At 42.9% G+C, this 19,494-nt stretch overlaps 1 protein-coding gene across 2 annotated transcripts in view; it reads right to left on the bottom strand.

Annotated features, from left to right (window-relative positions):
- PDSS2 (decaprenyl diphosphate synthase subunit 2) overlaps positions 1 to 19,494 on the bottom strand; it is a 675,726-nt gene that overhangs the window by 55,389 nt on the left and 600,843 nt on the right. For both annotated transcript variants that reach the window (XM_085611218.1, XM_085611219.1), the window contains one exon: positions 2,376 to 2,507. In XM_085611218.1, the coding sequence (XP_085467344.1) occupies positions 2,376 to 2,507 (132 nt within the window). The remainder of the gene's footprint in view (positions 1 to 2,375; positions 2,508 to 19,494) is intronic.

The raw sequence follows: 19,494 nt of genomic DNA, 5'->3' as shown, positions 1-19,494 counted from the left end.
AGAACCAACAAACATTTACAGCACTACAGCACGAGACCAGAAATGTAAGGAAGCATCAACACAAAACATGAGAGGAAAAAAGGGATATTTATAAGCCTGTTAAAGACTTTCAGGAATAAAGCACCCTAAAAGGTAAGCACGGTAGCAGCCATAATAATCTAAATTATCAGAAGTCTCACTATGACAATTTAAGATCGCTTCATGAAGGTATCTTGCAAGTAAATATAATCGTGTTATGTCCTGTCTTTTTCTGTCATTGGCAGTGTGCTAATGCTATGATGTCATTAACATGTAAAATAAATATGTCCTGTCTTTTTCTGTCATTGGCAGTGTGCTAATGCTATGATGCCATTAACGTAAAAAAAATGATATGTACTGTCTTTTTCTGTCATTGTCAGTGTGCTAATGCCATGATGTCATTAACCTGTAAAAAAAATTGATACATTAGAATATTGTGTCTAAAGTGTTGGGCACGTGACAGAAAGACGCCACTGTAAGCAATAAGGTAACACCTAAATAGGAAACAAAAAAAGTTTATTGCCCGCAAACACAGCAAATGAGAGAGGGGATAAGTAACAATGAAAAACTGTAAAAAAAAAATGTTTAAAAAATCAAGCAGGACACCAAGTAATGACTAACAACTAGAACACAATCTCAAAGGCGACTACCAAAAGTGTGTCGCCAACAAGATGAAGTAGCCCCTTGGAAGCACCCAGCCACACTGCTGTACAGTCTGCCTCAAGATGGCGGTACTGCCGGGTGTAGAAGGCAGGAGACGCTGTGGCTAAATTGTGGCACATGTGCATATTTAAGATGCGACTGGGCTGAGAACTTCGGTCAATTACCTGCTGACCCGGCCCCACATTAGCATTCGCAGGAGACACCAACTAAAGAGCTTTCTTCCTGGTCTCTGGGAACCTCTATGCGATACAGATTAAATTAAATAGCTTCACGACTTGGATACCATAATTTGACAATCTTTTCCAAATGTGGAAGTGAAGCTTGAATGAATGAATACAGGAATTTCGAAAACACACTTTAACAAATGGTGGGGAGGTCTACGCGCAGGTTTGCCAAAGGGCCAGCCTGAAGGAAGAAAAGAAGTTCGAAAAGGATAGCTTATGCCTTGGGGATTAAATCAATAATCCTCTTCAGGCAAGCTGGGAGAAACATCATTTTCTTGACGACGGTGGTGTCAAGAACAACGCCAGGGACGGAGTACCATCCAGGAAGAATCCAAGATTTTAGTGAGTTAAGTCCTTGTTGATGTGTCAGTGTCACCTCTACGCCAAAGGTCGATAAAATGAGAACCAACAAGATGTAAACCAGTAACACCAGTTGTTACTGTTTAGAAATGGGTACAATGCACATGAAACAAGATTTACTGAAGATGCACAGATTCAATGTAGAAAGCTACAATAAAGTGGCGGGAAAAATGACTCAGAAACCTGTCGATCTGTGGTTATGTAACCTAACAGAAATAAAATCCCCTCCTTATGCCAGTAACAAAACGCCTCTAAGTGACAGTGCCTTAATATGAATGTAATGATCAATAAATATGGCAGTCGGAAGAGTCAAGCTCAAGTGAAACTGGTATTTATGGATACTCCTTCTCACCAAAGTAAATTAGTCAGGCCCTGATCTCTCGAGACAGCATCCCCTGATGCCTGGTAAACTGCGACCATCAAGTGGAAATCAGGCAAATGGCTCCAAAGGAAACCAGCCCAAGGAAGTAGAAGCGGACTATGTCAAATAGCGCAATGTCCTTCCTCAGCACACAAAGTTCCCAGGGAAAATTCTGGTGTAGAAAGGTGTTCAGTGCCAATGAATTAGACGTTCAAAGCTGAAACATTAATAATGCCTGGCAAAACACTGTGAAATGGCATAGCTTGGCTAAGTGAGCAAAGTGGTTGCTGCTGACAGGTCACACGTGCGGATCCGGGGTAGGGCCAAATCTCATTTATTCATTTTGAGGGTAGGAAATGGGTACGATTACATGGTCAAACTGCACCATGAAGTCTAAAAAAAACCTGCAGCATTATGATTTAGCAAAAACTCTTGCTGATATACTCTTACCCGTTTGAGGTGCTGCTGTTCACAATGGACTGTTCCATCACAGAGTGGAGAGGAATTAAACAAAAAATGGGGTCTAAAAATAACTGAGAAGAGTCTGGGTGGTCCACTCTTACAGAAAGCACCCACAGAGACGGTTCTTTCATGAAAAAGTCCAGTCAAAAGAGCTAACGAACACATCCAAATGCGGTACACTATTGGGACACTAGAAAATACTGTATGAAAGAGCAACAACATCACTACTCCATGTTCAGACCAGTAGCAGCACTGAGTAACAAATCATTTTTAAGAGACTGCTGTACCTGCTCAATCTGATGGATCCACGCCTCTCGGCCAACAAACTCCTGATGTAGTACCACTGGTGCTGAATTGAAACTGAAGGCCGTGGGGCCAGCTGACCTTTCCTTCACAAAGGGTTGGAGGTCCGTGTTTAGCTGAAAGGAGAAAATAACAATGGTACATGACGCAAGATGGCATCCAGGCTTTATGTGTAAGTCTAAGTTCTTGAGCAAAAGCAGTCTAAGGACATCTATAGAGCTGCAGGAAATCTGGTGATGAAGCAATATTCAAGGTCATCATCCCTGGCATCCTAGGCATTACTTTAGAGCATGGTATGTATATGTTTCAACCTGGGTTATCTTAGGTGTTTCTTATATAGCACAGCTATTTACAAGCCCTCTTAGTGCAGCTCGTTTGACTCGGATTAGCAGAGTGAGGGATACTGTGGGTTTACTTACAGGGGAAGACACACATGGGGGTGAGTGAGCTATTGAGACTTGTAAGCACCCCCATCATTTAAGTACATACAGTCTTTGGGGTATACGTTTAAAAACAATGGTTTTCATAGCAAACTATCCTTTGGTTTTCCTGGGACTCTTTTGGCAGTCTTGATTATCAGTGCCACGTCTGGTGGTTGTGAGCCTCTATCCACAGATGTAATACAACATATACACCAAATTTTTCACTTGGTGAGTTACACCCACAGGAACCAGGGGAATCTTGGCATGTGAGCTCTTGGCTGAGAAGAGCCCAAAACGTTCCTTAACGACTATGGCCTAGGGCTCCTGGATTCTCGGCAAGATATTATTTCCATTTCCATTAGCAGGAGGACTTATGAATCACAACTTCACCAAGTCAAGAAGTGTGGACATATGCATGGCCCTCTTCACTTCTGTAAAAGAGTGGCCAGGGAGGAAGTCATGTTATGGGTTTGGCCATTGTCTTTGGCTGGGGCTCATTTTAATCATTTCATTTCTAAAGATGACCATTCAAAGATGTAGGATATCCCTCCTTCCTTTGAGAGGCATGTATTATTATCCTATTTCTGACCTTTACAGATTGTGTTTGCGTACTGGTCAGAATGTTACTGAAAATTGAATGCAAAGATTTAGGGTCACACAGGCACTATTGTGAGAAAGGAAAATGGGCCTACCTACACCTCAGTTGGGTAGTAAAATCGTGCAATAATTAGAGGACCTTAATACCCTTAGACTCAGTGCAACTGCACCCGCTGCACCAATGGCAGCTTCATCCATGAGCTGGAAAGTGGTTCCATTCCTGGGACTATGTGTTTGTGGACATTTTTTGGTTACATTTTTGTATCTCTTAGGTGCAGTTACATCTCTTATGTTTCTGTGGCTGTTTCTGGGTGTCTATTATGATTGATGACATCCATAAAGCTGTACAGTCATTTGGGCTCATTGCCAAATGTTGCAGATAATGGTCTTACCGTTACCCTTCCTCATTTCTGTTTTTATCTATTTGTTTTTTTTAAAACTGATTTATGAAATTACAGGACATATCTATATCGATCAATTGTATCTCTAATTACACATAGGATTAATTGAAAAGTAACAATATTTGTGAAGATAGGAGTTTAGGGACTAGAAAACAAAGAAACAATAATCATAAAACAAACTTAGGGCACTGCTGTGGAACCAGGTGCAAATACACACATCAGAACAAGTAGACTACTCAAAGTCAAATCAGTCATTCAAACTGTAGAATTAATCAACAATAGTTAAGCCACAGAATTAATCATTATCATTTTATAAAAAAGTAACAAAAAGAAAATGAAGAGCTGGACTCGTATTGGAGTGTACATAATAAAACATATATTAATATCCGGACATAAAAATGACAAAGTACTCTGTGCTCAAGTGATCACACCATAGAAAATACCAAAACAATGTTGAACAGTGTGTGTATAAACATTTGACGTAAAACAGTTTCAGGCAATAAGACATAGTCAGCTTTTTAGAACATCAGGGTGGCCCACCGAGTTTAAGACAAGTTCTTCAATACCCTGTCAATGATGAGAAAAGGAGTGAAATAAAACAGAGTTTGAAATGACCAATACATCTGAACAGTTTTGGTCACGTACTCTACAGTGAGGGGGGGCACATGCAACATTTGCCATTTTTTATGACCTGGAAGACGTTTACGGTCTTAAACAAAACTATAACAACCTCATGCTCAAAGTGATCATGTGCATACATTCAATCTGCCTATGGAGCTCATCTTATTGAATCCTGACAAAGAATTCCAGAGAGATAGAGCCACCCCAACAATATAATTACTTTTACACAAAGGTGTAAACTGATCCCTCTTTTATTTGTATAATACATAGTAGTGGTGTGGTCCTCTGTAGCTGGTACATCATTTATAGGAAGACATTAAATGCATCATAAGCCTAAAGGTATTTCTTCAACTCAGTTCACAAAGTTAAATCACCACATCCAATTTTACCCACAGCTGTGACCACAACCCAGTTCTAAAGCTTTTCTTACCATTAATATCTGAAGAGAAGAGGGCCCTTACAGGACTCCATGTGATGTACTGGTCCTGGCCAGTCACCAGTTGAGAGACTTTGCATGTGGCTATTTTTTGGAGATGTAGGTCTTAATACGGCATTGCAGAAAAATGCTCATAATATGAAGAACTCTCTGGAAAAATAAACCTGTACCATGGCGCACAACAAAAAAACATTTTTATAGACCAATGAGAAATAATGCTTCCCCTTACACCTAGCAGCCCGTAAGATAGCTCACTGCTGAAATCAGTAGGTAGCTCAGTAGGTAACCTATAAGTCACAGGTTTGAATCTCAAAAGGGCTATCATAGACACTTCCATCCATCAGAGGCTCATGAACTGAGGACATTAAATTGAATGGTAATAAGATCAGCTATTTACAGCTCTCATCAAACAGAAGAAAACGGACCTGCAAGTGCTAAACAAACCACATATGATTACTATTATTTGCAGGATGACTCCTATATTCCTTAAGTGCTCAAAGAAAGCTATCATTAATGATTCCTAGAAGGTCGACAGCCCTGACAGACGAAGAGAGATGACAACTTACATATTGTACAGATCCACATAACCAGCTCCCATACAAAGCTCATCACATCTCTAAATGTGCCTGTAGGGCAGTCATCACCATTATGGATGCCCTTCTCCAGATATGTAAAAAAAAACAGCATAAAACTAGTCACAGCAAGCACAGTTACAACCTGTAAGAAGCGTTCAAAGGTTTTGGGTGTCTTCCAAGGAAGGTACCCACACTCCTGCTACATAGGTCTCCATGGAAGCAGGTGGAAGCAGCTGGCCTGTGGGTCCTCTAAAGAAAAAACAGGGTGGTCCAAGACAGTTTAAAGTGGTCCATTCAAAATGATTTGGGTCATTACTTCAGAACTTCAACATAGGGACCTCAATGTTTTCTAAAGACTTCAGAAGGAGTGTTCCACGTTTGTGAAGTTTCACTGAACTAGCAAGATATCCAACAATTGAGAACATATCACTTTACGGGGAATGGGTTATTGTCTTTGAAGGAAACCAACAGGAATTTCTCTTTTCCACAGGCAAGGGAGAAAAGATGTGCAAACCTTCCTGAAGGGCTTCCTTGCTTTCTCTGAACGCAAACTTCCCATCGAGACCGGGAGATAAACAAATGAAAAAGTAAGGAAGTGGTGCGTCCTAACTACAGTGTCCCAGCAGGTGCCCACTGAAGGTCAAATCCTGCATCAGCTAGTGCTATAAAATAAAGGGAAGAGTGCATGTAAGATGGAGAGGAAGACTAGAGGAAGGCCTGTGAATTACACAAAATACGTCTTGGTCAATAGGGCAGTGTATTTGTCATTATAAATGTATACCCCATTGTATGACTTCTTTAGGATGCCTCAATTTATGGTTTCTGTCTGGAGGTGTCAGCTTATGAATACTATTAACTGCAAACATTATGATGATCTACTCGAATCAAATTATTATTAGAAAGCCCTGGAGATGAGCTGAATTTTTGTTAAATTTTTTCGCTTCTTTTTCTTGTATACTCTGATATTGTGATTTCATAAAATGAAGTTGGGGAACATTAAAAATGTTTGAAAAGCCAAGGGCCTGTATCTCTCACCTCATCCATAAAATTGTGTTCCATACCATTTGCCTTTTAATTTACAATGTTGTAAAATTAGGACATAGAAATAGGTATGCAAGACATTTTACATAAAATGGGCATTTGAGTAAATATCAACTCATAATTCTAGGATCATTGGGACTGTGAGGTGATCAACCTCTCGAATATTGTAACCTATAATTCACTTGCTTGATATACACTTTGTGGAGCTTGGAGCTCGTGATCCTTGAAGCGATACATTAGAAGTGAAACAACTTGCAATAACAATTAACTATAATAAGTTAGGTTTCATTGTATATCATGTGACCATCTCTCTTCTGAGTATGGATTTGGTGTTAGGAGTAACTCTCTACAAGAAAGAATTCTGGGATCTGAGTACTTTGGGAGCCGTGTGGTTACATGGAGTCTTTTACAGATTATGTAATGGCGTATTACTTGAATGTTATAGTTATGAATAAAATGAATATATAAATATTTGTTTAGGAACAACAAAAATTACATGTTAGGGTTACGAATCATGGCCTTGAATGGGATCTTTCCAGCTTCTTGCTCTGTATTTTATTTAGCAATTCTGCATTACCATAATGAAGTGGAGAAGATGAACTAGGAAGCTCTGTTGTCTAACAAATATGAAATAAGAAGGTCTTGTTCAATGAGGTGGAATCATTATAACCAATGATTGGTAATATATGTGAATTTGTATTTTTATGTAAAATCTCTGTGCTTGTAAAGGATGGTTTTATAAATGGTTTTTTGCACATTTATTGTAGCCCTGAAGACGTTGATGATTTAAACTTGATCTTCAAATAAAGCTTTACTTCAAAGAGACAATGGATCATCGGATTAACTGATTTACTGTAAAGGACATATTTCTTTTTTCTTCCTAAATGGTCAAACTGGAGGAGTGCTGAGTTATATTTTCTAAAATATATACCACACCACACAGAAGGACTGACGCTGCCACAATTAGCCAGTACTCCTGGAATCTTTCACAAAATAAGCAAGGGCCTACTCCCTTTTTAAACGGGTGAGGTGTTCCTCCATATAAACTCAATCTGGTAGTTTGTGAACAAAAATTGAGAGAATGATGAAGAAAAAGTGCATGTTCGTGTCAGCAACCCTAAATATGAGCAGCTGATCAACGAAGATGGAGTTATGATTGATTGAGGTAGACGTGGACCTTCAGAAAATTACAGTTATTTAGTACTATTACAGTTATTTGGTAGACATACTACTTTTAAGCCCTTTGATTACTTGCTTAATTGATTATCTTCTATCCCCGACACTTGAGACTAGTCCAGGCTTTTTTACTTGTCTACGAATCACACGTTTATGTGCGAATCACCTTAACATCCCATACCTCAAATTCTAAATATAAGGCAATGAAAGCAAGGGCGTTAAGATTTTCAAAAGAGGGTTCAAGCAGTATGCATTGGTTTACATGTGATTTAGTAAGATAGGCCAATTTAAAGTTATAGCTAAGAGAGAAGGTGTGTTAGGATGGCCTCAAAAAATTCGCCATTTGATGCAGAGTAAGGGAATGGAAGTGAGGAGTTGCAGATGTGGCTTTTGCACTGAGATGTAGTGTATCTACTTTACTATTTCCAAGTAAGAGTTTGAGTCTAAAAAGATGGATATATCGCATTTGGATCAAGACAGGATCTACACCAGTTGTTAACAGGGTGCAGAATATCCCTGTGAGTTTGAGAGCAGCGTCAAGATAATCTTGTATGCGGCAATCACCACAAACTAATAATCTACAATTCACCCACGTTCAAAGGCAATGCTACCATAACTATATTCACCCAAGTCAATCTTCCCCACAGGAATCCACTCATAATGTAACAAGCAGGAGCTTGTCAGTATGCTCTACTCCCTCCCCAACAACTAATCTTACACTCAACCTCAACAAAAATGACGTCCACCGTTCCACAACATTAACCCTTGCTGTCATAATATGATTCACTCACCGATCAACACTCTCACAAGCCAAATCCAGGTCCCTAGCTCAACTCAAACCACCACTTATCCCACTCCCCAACTAAACAAATCCTCCGCAAAGCACCCCCACACACAAACTGCACCCCCTCCCTTTCCTCACAGAGCTTTTGAAATATCGTCTGAGTGACTCATACTCCCAAATCATCCTACCTGCCCTCTACACTCACTAATTAACTGATGATACCAGCCCTAAGGGACCCACACTATTCGCCTACCAGACCCTCATTCAAAAACAAAGAACTTAATGGCATCTCTAATCCCACTACTGACACCTCGATTCTCACTCCCACCAACATACACTCTGCTTCCCTACACAGTCGAAAGCGAAATATCCAAACTCCCACCCCATTAAATCAAATGCCCTTATCCAAGCTAAATGTGTGCCTAACTCGCTTGGGAAACCAACTAGACAAGGTATTACAGGGGCCGAACAATATCGTAACGACCTTAAACATATATCCTAATCCTACCCACTACCCTCACCCCTCTCCTACATGCAACAACAGACTGCTCCTAGGACGAACCAAAACACAACCACAAAGCTGAACTACAAAGCCTATTAGCAACAAAGGTTAGAGACCCAAAAGAACAAGCCCCACAATGTCTTTGAGTGAGGCGGCAGACCTAGCCAATTCTGTTAGCCTGGAACCTCTTAGTACCATCCCTTCCTCTAGGATCCAGGTTATCACAGGTCTAGGGAGAAATCCCACACCAATCGACCAGGCCACCAGCACACCTCATAAACATCCTCCTGACCTCCTCTCTCAAAATCCCAAGTAAAGCAGTGAAACCAAATGCATGCTCATTAACTGCAGATCTGCAACCAAGCATGCAAAAGAACTAGCAGAAGCCATCCTGAACCAAAACATTGACATAGCATCCATCACAGAAACATGGCTCAATACATACTCTTACCCGATAATGGACACACTAGTCCCACCAGGATTCTCAATCATCAAGAAAGACATGACGGACCGCCATGGTAGAGGCATTGCGATTGTACACAAGAATAACATGAACGTGGAGGAAAAAGACTCCTTAGCCTATATCTCAGCACCACCATAAAGATGAAAGACGATATAACTATAAAACGATCACCTACTATACCACCCAACATGTAACTTCCTCACTTATGATGAAAACCTAACAGATTTGATAGCACACTTCTCACTCTCAGATGCCAAGAACATCTTCCAATGGGATTTCAACCTTCACTTGAATGATAAAAGAAATGCTTGGATCCAATTTTTAAACAACCTCCTAATAAATAAGGACCTCTCCCAGCATTGCAAAGGTCAAACCTATAACAAAGGCTCAACCCTGGATGCTATTATAACCCAGGCAGAAACATTAACTATCGACAGCATCCTCCCTGTCGACTGGTCGGACCACCACATCATTCTGTTCTACATCAACAGATAGCCTCACCACTAAACATGCTCACAAAAAAAAACCTTTAATGGGCAAGAAACAAGACAAATTCCCTTAGCGGACCTCGAGGAAAGAACGACAGCTAAGAGCCTCAGAAAGACTCTGGCGAACTAACCCATGCATAGCCAAACTAGATCAGCTCAGTAGTTAATGCTGAAATTACAAGAAACACATCATGAAAGAAAAAACACCTACTTCTGCAACGCGCTAGATCAGGCCGAAAACCACTCAAATGAGCTTTTCAATATCATCAAGCAACAAACCTCCAAGCCACCACCAAACAATCTTCAGATCTCCAAAGAACGGTGTGACAACTTCACCAATTTCTTTAATGACAAAATCATGAAAATAGAGCTCCCTAGTGAAGATCAAAACCAGTCATCCAAGGTAAACCCTCCTCTCAGAAAGGCAGATGATAATCCCCTCTTTCCCCCCATGACCACCCTACCAATTATCATTCTACAGGAAATCAAAAGATGCAATCAAAACCAAGGGCCCCTTAAAACTCCTAGAAGCTGGAAAAATCTCGGAGAAGGACATTTCTACTCTGTTGGCCAAATCCAAACCCTCCTCCCTCCTTTCGGACCCCCTCCCAGCATCCCAGGTAAAAAAAATTCACTCAATCATCCCCCTTTGGACTAAGATCATAAACATCTCCCTGATGACTGGCATGATGCCAGATTGTCTCAAACTCTGCCAAGTCACGCCACTCCTTAAAAACCAGGGGCCGATCTGAACGACCTCAACACCTTCAGACAAGTCTCTAACCTCCCCTTCCTAGACAAAACCATAGACAGATGTGTTCTCTCACAACTAAAACAACACATCGCCAACTCCAATCTCCTAGCCCCTAATCAATCGAGCTTCAAAAAGGGCTGCAGCACTGAAACAGCTATTCTGAACATAGTGGATGACTTACCAAAATCACTGGAAACAGGCCGTTGCTGCTTTCTCATACTCCTAGATCTATTGGCGGCCTTCGACACGGTCACTCACATTCTTTCTACAAATCCGCTCTCAACAAATAAAAATAAGCAATCTGACCCCTGACACAATGACAATCCCCCGGGGTGTACCCCCTCTCGCCTACACTGTTCAATATCTACATGGAGCCCCATACCTTCATTCTCAACCAAGCAAACATCCCCTTTCACCTATGCGCAGATGACACCCAGCTCTATTAGGAAATCTCCTCACTAGACAACGTGCTCAGACTAAACGTCACCCTCAAAGAAATAGAGCTCTGGCTATCTCACAACCAACTAAAACTTAACCAAGATAAGACAGAAATTCTACTCATATCAAAGTCAGAGCAATCCCCCTAAATACGAGAATGGCTAAACTCCATAGACGCTCTTAACTGCAATCTTACCCTAGCCAGCTATGTCAAATCTCTAGGAATGACATTAAACCCCAAACTGATCATGAAAGACTATATAAATGACACTCCGAAGAGTGACTTCTACAACCTGAAACTTCTCAACAAAATAAAAACCCTACCCTATCTCCGAAAGACCTAAACACTGTCAAGACGAGACTATGAGAACGCCACGTTCACAGGCACTGCGATATCCCACCTTGCACCCCTTAGAACTACTCTCAATGCAGCAGTCAGAATGGTCACAGGAACCAAAAAATTTGATCATATCTCCCCTTCATTTAGAGAACTGGATGGTTCCCACTTGAAGTTCGAGGCAGCTTCAGAACTGCCTATATCACTCACAAAGCCCTCCACACCAGGAAACCATCTTACCTTGCCTCAAACCTTAAAAAAAGGCAGGCCAGTCAAGGAACCTAAAAAGCTCAAATACCTTACTCCTTATCCCACCCAAAATCTACAAACCCAAGCCAACTCCTTCTCGAGCAATGCTCCTAAAAATTTAAACTCCATCACATTATATTTCAGGACAAACCCCTCCTTCCTGAGCTTCAAGAGACAATTAAAGGTTCTCCTCATCAACAGATATCTTAACTGGCAGGATGGTAACCAACTGTCAAGCCATGAGCTCAATCTTTATGTTTCCTTGGTTACCTCCCCTGCAAATCATCCTACCTATTTCTCAATGTTTTGACTCATTTTGATTTTATCCCTAATGTGTGATTTTACTCGTTATTTGTATAGAACATGCACTGATGTAAAGCGCTCCAATACCCTTGGGTCTTGCCAGCACTATATAAAACTCCTTAAATAAAAATAAAGTACTGCAGATAAGTAGGTCCATCTAAGTCATAGCTAGAAGCATCTCTGACACGACAAGATTGTACTTATTTACTTATAGAGCCCATCTTCACTGAAGTTTCTTGGTGCTAGAGAACGAATAAAGAGCTGACCAGAATCAGAAGAGCCAAGAAAACGGAAGTATTGGAAACAGAGATTATAACAGCTTCCAGAAATGAGGCAATCTGATTGGCTCCTTAATCAAAAAGGCAGATCATTCCATTGTATTGATGTCTGTATTCAAAAATGGCTTCCACCAACTATAGTCTACTTCAATTTAGGAACACAGAGCGTGAGGTGAAAAGGGGATGACAGGAAGAGCCCGGATGGGAACCCAGTATCGCATGCCCAGGTGCTCGGCCCTTGCCTGTGGAGGCAAAAGGGTCCAGCATCCACAGGGTTAACGATTTCCTCACACCCTCTCCTCTACAGGATGATGCAGAGATCGCCTGTGGGAGGACCAATCAGAACCGAGAGAGAAAGAGGAAGGCGGAATCAGATGGAGACGGTGCATCCGAAGGCGCCAAGGAGGAAGAGCGGGAGGAACCCTGGAAGCCGAAAGAGTCCGGAGAGCTGGAAGTGGGGTCCACGAGGACGGACGACACCACTGCCGAGGGAGAACCGGAGACGTGGAGAGAAGACTGGTGGATACCCCAGGAGACGTGAGTTTGCTGCCGTAACTCAGGAGAGTTACGGCATTGGCAGTGAGTAGATAAAGACGGGGAGCTCCGGTAGGAGGAGTGGCACCATTGTTGGAGCCGGGGCAGATGTCTGCTAGTTGCAGAACAGTCCCGTTTCATTCTTTTTGTTTGTTATCTTTGCTTCCTTTTGAATTATCTTGTTTATTATTTTCCTTTGTATTGGGTCTAGAATTCCCTCTGTACCTTAGAGTGACTAAGGTCGTAGGAGAGGGCAAATACACCCTGATGGTGACAAAAAGAGCATATCCTACTCATATCCTCCCTCGTATGATCAAAGAAAGCTAGATTTCTTTAACTTTCATTGCCTACGACCTCCCCCTCTAAACCCTTGACGCCCCATCACTCACGTACCACACCGTCGTTATCTTCTGTAAAGCACTGTCTTCACTGGGAAAGGTGAAGGGTACCATAGAAGCAAGAGTGTCCGAGACTTAGAAACTTATTGCCACTTTATTTCTCTTCTTCCCTTTCGAGCATCCAGGGGAACAACCACCAAGAGGGAAGAACCAAAGACGAAGGAGGCAGAAGTTCCTTGCTTCCGGACAGCGAATCAACCTTCCCATACTGTCGACAACTGTACATTGAACTTGAGACTCACACAGTGAATCAACTGTTTCACACTACCCGTCATCCTATACTGAGCTTGAAAATAAAACCTTTATCACCATTGATCAACCTATATGGCCTCCTAGCTTTGATTTCTGACCATCCTTCCGACATTTGGTGTCAGAAGTGGGATCGCCGGAAATGGAGGCTGCTTTAAAGAAAATGGCTGAAAATCAGGAAGAATTGGGTCAAGTCATGGAAAAGTTCCTCGCAGTGGCAGAAGAGGATCGCAAAAAACTCCACAGGTCTCTCACAGAGCAGAGTCAGACCCAGGAAATTGTGATTACTAGACTGTCTGAAACCCTAATCCAACAGCGAGGACAGCCTGCCCTTCCCTCGGTCGTATTGCAGAAGTACGTTAGTGGGGAGGACCCAGACATCTTCTTCGCTAACTTTGAGCGGATGGCTGCATGGTCAGAGGATAAATGGGGCCAGTACTTGGGACTACTCCTCTCAGGGGACCTCCAAGCCGCCTATCAGGCCGCAAACCCCCTTGGAGTCACCTCATATACTGATATCAAAAGAACTATCCTTGAACATATGGGTCTGGATCAGGAGACCTATAGGATTAGTCTGCGCCAGATTCGAGAAGAGCCCCAAGAGACTCCTCAGGCGCTATATTACAGGGTACGGGATATCACGGTCGATGGTTGAAACCAGAACAGTCTACGAAAGAGGAAGTCATGGAACAAGTGTACCGCAAACAATATTTGACATCTCTCCACCCCCCTATTCAACGGTGGGTTAGGCAGCATACGGACCTCACCTCGCTATTCGCTATACGCACTCGCCATTTCCGACCGGAAATAGCGAGTGCGTACAATCGAGCACAGGAAATTCAAAAAGGGAGGGAGGAAGTACATTGGAAATCCGGTGGTGGAACCCTCAACCTTCGTGCGCATAGTCCGCCTCCTGTGAGGAAGCAAGAAACCGTGACTTTGTTGCCTGGGCCTCCACTACCTTCCTTTCGACAAGCAGCTCCCCTAGGTCCTCAATGTTTCCACTGTGGTGCACATGGACACATCGCACGTGTCTGTCCTCAAAAGGAAGAACCAATGGAGGTCAAGCTCACTCAGTTTTTTGTTTGCAACCCGGTTCCCTTTGGGTCTCTCCCCTACGATAGACCGGTAAAAGTGAATGGTGAACAAAGGGAAGCTCTCATAGACACGGGGTGCCTTCAGAGCGTCATCCAGCCACAGATCATTCCAGTGGGGGTTAGACCCGGGAAAGGCACAGTGACCATCCAGTGCGTACATGGGGACCAGAAGCCTTACAACACCACTGAGGTATATATCCAACATGATCCTGAAATAAATCCCGTCCCTATTAAGGTGAGGCTAATCCCTCAGTTGCCGGAACCTCTTGTATTAGGGACGGACTATCCCTACATGAATCAGCTGATTCTAGAAACAGAACCAGAGGAAAAAGAGTGGAGGCAAACTGCACCCTTTTCACGAGTGCCTGATCATGAACTATGCCCAGGAAAATCACGAAAAAGCAAGAAACAGAGAAGGACAGAGAAGAGACAATGGGCCCCAGTGTCTCTAACGCAAACTGCCACAACCAAGGTGTGGGAACATGATCAGGGCTTTCGGGCGGCTCAAAGAGACAATCCCACATTGCTTGAAGCCTGGAATAGGTCATCAGAGCAAGAAGACCCAGATCTAGTAGGTCCACAATTTTTCCAAAACAAGGGTCTGTTGTATAGGAAGGGAGGGAAGGACTTGAATCCCCAGTTATAGGTTCCACAGTCACACCGAGAGAAAGTTCTGTGTCTGGCCCATAGCCACCTCTTAGGCGGCCATTTCGGGCGAGACAAAACTGAAAAATCAACCCGTGAAAACTTTTATTGGCCGGGGGTGTATCATCAGGTTCGTAAATATTGCAGAGAATGCACCATCTGTCAAAAACAACAGCTGGGCTATGCCTATGAGAGTTCCTTTATGTCCCCTCCTGGTGATAGAAGAACCTTCTCCAGGATAGGGATGGATATCATTGGTCCCCTCCTCCCCTCCCATAGTGGGTGTAGATATGACCTGGTTTTAGTTGACTATGCCACCTGATTACCGGAAGCTATAGCCTTAAGACAACCGAACGCTACTCAGATAGCAAAAGCAACGAATAATATATTCTCCAGGGTCGGGTTTCCCAAAGAAATCATAACCGATCAAGGTACCCCCTTCGTGTCAAGCCTAATGAAACAAGTCTGCCAGCAATTGAACATAAAACAGATTAGAACAGCCGCATATCATCCCCAGATAGACGGCCTTTGCGAAAGGTATATGCAACATTAAACACCACCTTAAAAAAATGATTGGAGTTAGAGGCACGAAAATGGGAAGAAATTTTACCCCTAGCTCTTTTCGCTCTCCGCTGTAAACAGCAGAAGAGCACTGGATACTCGCCATTCGAATTATTGTACGGGAGACAGCCATGTACACTTCTAGATATGATGAAGGAGGAATAGGAGGAGGAACCCGAGGAGGCGAAACCTCTACCTGACTATGTCCTGGGATTAAAAACCAGACTATATAAAATCAGAAACATAGTGAAAACTCATCTGGAACAAGCTCAAGAACAGCAGAAAAAGCAGTATGATAAAAAACAAGGGAACGAAAGTTGAGTATATACGATTTGGTTCTGGTTAAGAAACCCACATCAGAGCATAAAATGTTAGGACAGTGGCAGGGCTCATTCAGGGTTCTTGAACAAATACCCATGGTGACATACCGATTGGAACTAGACCCCAAGGAGAAGAGAAACACCCAGATCTTATATATAAATCTTTTTTTAAAATGGGAGGGACCCAGACCAGCCTTAATGGGTATACCGGGAAATAGTTATCCCCTGTTTGTACAGAGTATAGACCACGACCTACCCTTTTCCCAACAACGAGATCTGAGAAACAGGTTGACTCCCCTTCAAAAGGTGTTCTACCCAACCCCAGGAAAAACAATCCTAATAAACCATGCCATCCACACCGAACCACAGAAGACGATATGATTGAGACCATACCGAATACCAGAGGCCAGAAGGGGGGCTATCGAGGCTGAGGTCCAACAAATGTTAAACATGGGCATTATTGAGCCTTCAAAAGCGAATGGAATTCCCCAATAGTGATCATGCCTAAACCCGATGGTTCCATTCGTTTTTTTATTGATTTTAGGGAAATTAATAAGATCTCTCGATTCGACGCTTATCCATTGCCACGGGTGGACAAGATGATCGAGAAGCTAGGAAAGGCAAAATATATCAGTACCCTAGACTTGTGTAAGGGGTAATGGCAGGTCCCCCTTAGAAAGTGTGATAACGAAAAAAACGCCTTCTCAACCCCTGGAGGGTTGTACCGTTTTAAAATGTTGCCATTCGGCCTGCATGGGGCCCGGACACTTTTCAACGTCTTATGAATTTAACCCTCAAACCCCATCAGGAATACGCCTCAGTGTATATAGATGACATTGTCATCTACACTGATACCTGGGACCTCCACTTAACCCATCTAGAGAGAACCATACAGGCTCTAGAGAAAGGGGGTCTCACCATAAACCCTGCCAAAAGTCATCTGGCTGCTCGTTCATTAAATTATCTGGGTTATCTGCTAGGGGAAGAGTTTATCAAACCACAAGAAGAAAAAATAGCCACAATATCCCAACTGCCATTCACCACACCACAACGGGATCCCCGGGCCTACTTGGGTATACTGGGATACTACAGGAGATTAATTCCTAACTTCTCCGAAATAGCAGCCCCCTTGACCGAGCCCCTAAAAAAAGATGTACATACAGAGAAAAACCTGAAGTATCCCTCCCCTAGTGTCCTACGAGCTTTTGAATACCTAAAAAACCTCCTCACCACTAAGCCGGTCCTCTTAAGCCCAGATTACAACAGACCATTCATTTTACAAATCGACGCCTCGGAGAAAGGCCTCAGGCGGTTTGGTCACAGAAGGACTCAAAAGGCCAAGAGAAGTCATTATCTACATCAGCAGGAAGCTATTCCTCAGAGAAAGCAAATATGCGGTTATCGAAAAAGAAGCCCTTGCTATTAAATGGGCAGTGGAATCACTGAAATACTATCTAGAGGCTAAAAAATTCACTCTATATACGGATCACGCTCCACTGGAATGGCTTGCCAGAAACAAAGGACACAATGACCGCATCTGGCGATGGTTTCTGGCCCTCCAACCTTTTCACTTTACCACTCAACACAGAAAAGGCAAAGACCAAACTAATGCGGATTACCTCTCTAGGTATCCCCTTGAACGCTATCCTGCCAGCAGGAAAGTTAGGGTAGGGGAATGTCAGGAAGAGCCCGGATGGGAACCCAGTATCGCATGCCCGGGTGTTTGGCCCTTGCCTGTGGAGGCAAAAGGGTCCGGCATCCACAGGGTTAACAATGTCCTCACACCCTCTCCTCTACAGGATGCCGCAGAGATCGCCTATGGGGAGGACCAATCAGAGCCGGTAGAGGCTTGGAAAAGGAACCTCTCGCGAGAGAGAAAGAGGAAGGTGGAGGCGAACGGAGACGGTGCATCCGAAGACACCAAGGAGGTAGAGCGGGAGGAACCCTGGGAGCCGAAAGAGTCCGGAGAGCTGGAAGCTGGGTCCATGAAGACGGACGACGCCGCTGCCGAGGGAGAGCCGGAGACATGGAGGGAAGACTGGTGGATACCCCCGGGAGACGCGAGTTTGCTGCCATAACTCAGGAGAGTTATGGCATTGGCGGTGAGTAGATAGAGACGGGGAGCTCGGGTGGGAGGAGTGCAACTGTTGTTGGAGCCGGGGCGGACATCTGCTAGCTGCAGAACAGTCCAGTTTCGTTCTTTTTGTTTGTTATCTTTGCTTCCTTTTGAATTTTCTTGTTTATTATTTTCCTTTGTATTGGGCCTACAATTCCCTCTGTACCTTAGGGTGACTAAGGTCGTAGGAGAGGGAAAATACACTTACCCTGATGGTGACAAATAGAGCAGATCCTACTCATATCCTCCCTCGTATGATCAAAGAAAGCTAGATTTCTTTAACTTTCATTGCCTACGACCTCCCGCTCGAAACCCTTCACGCCCCATCCCTCGCGTACCACACCGTTGTTTTCTTCTGTAAAGCACTGTCTTCACTGGGAAAGGTGAAGGGTACCATAGAAGCAAGAGTGTCCGAGACTTAGAAACTTACCGCCACTTTATTTCTCTTCTTCCCTTTCGAGCATCCTGGGGAACCACCACCAAGAGGGAAGAACCAAAGACGCAGGAGGTGGAAGTCCCTTGCTCCCAGACAGCGAATCAACCTTCCCATACTGTCGGCAACTGTACATTGAACTTGAGACTCACACGGTGAATCAACCGTTTCACACTACCCGTCATCCTATACTGAGCTTTAAAATCAAACCTTATCACCATTGATCAACCTATACGGCCTCCTAGCTTTCATTTCCGACCTTCCATCCGACAGGGGAGCAGTGAACTTGCCTTGGATTACACTACTAAAGGTAGGCTGCCACAAAGTGGTTGACATGTTTTAAACTGTTTCATAGATCAGGCATACAGACTTAACTACATTCTGGTATGAACAAAAACGTAAAACTTTGTCTAAGCATTTTAAAATCACAACATTATAGCACTAATCTGAAATTCTAATGTTAGATGAAAGTCCACGATTAGACAGAGATTCCTAACAGCTCAAGATGGACGAAGAAACATGTGGAACCAGACCCTAGTATTCAGCCTCAATGCAGTGTCCGATGTGGTCACCAGTTAGGTATAAAAAAAAAAAAAAAAAAACTGACATCCACCTAGAAACCAGTAACAAACATGAAGTTAGACGTGATACTGAAGGTTTTCACCAAAGTCTTTTAGGAGGGCAATTATTTGTCTGTTATCGTATGTACATGAAAAATGGGTTATTGTACGCTGTGAAAAAATATGTAAAGGGCTAGATAGTAGAGTTAAATAATAAAGGAAAAGCTGACAAAAACATTTAAAAATACCTGTTATGCTACACAAGAATTAAAAATAAAAGAAGATTGCTTTGAGCTCACGTTGTATGTATGAGATAAAGAAGTTA

The sequence above is a fragment of the Triturus cristatus genome, chromosome 6, assembly GCF_964204655.1.
Source record: "Triturus cristatus chromosome 6, aTriCri1.1, whole genome shotgun sequence".
Lineage (NCBI taxonomy): Eukaryota > Metazoa > Chordata > Amphibia > Caudata > Salamandridae > Triturus > Triturus cristatus.
Note: the sequence above shows the minus strand (reverse complement) of the source record. Positions and strands in the feature narration are given on the sequence as shown.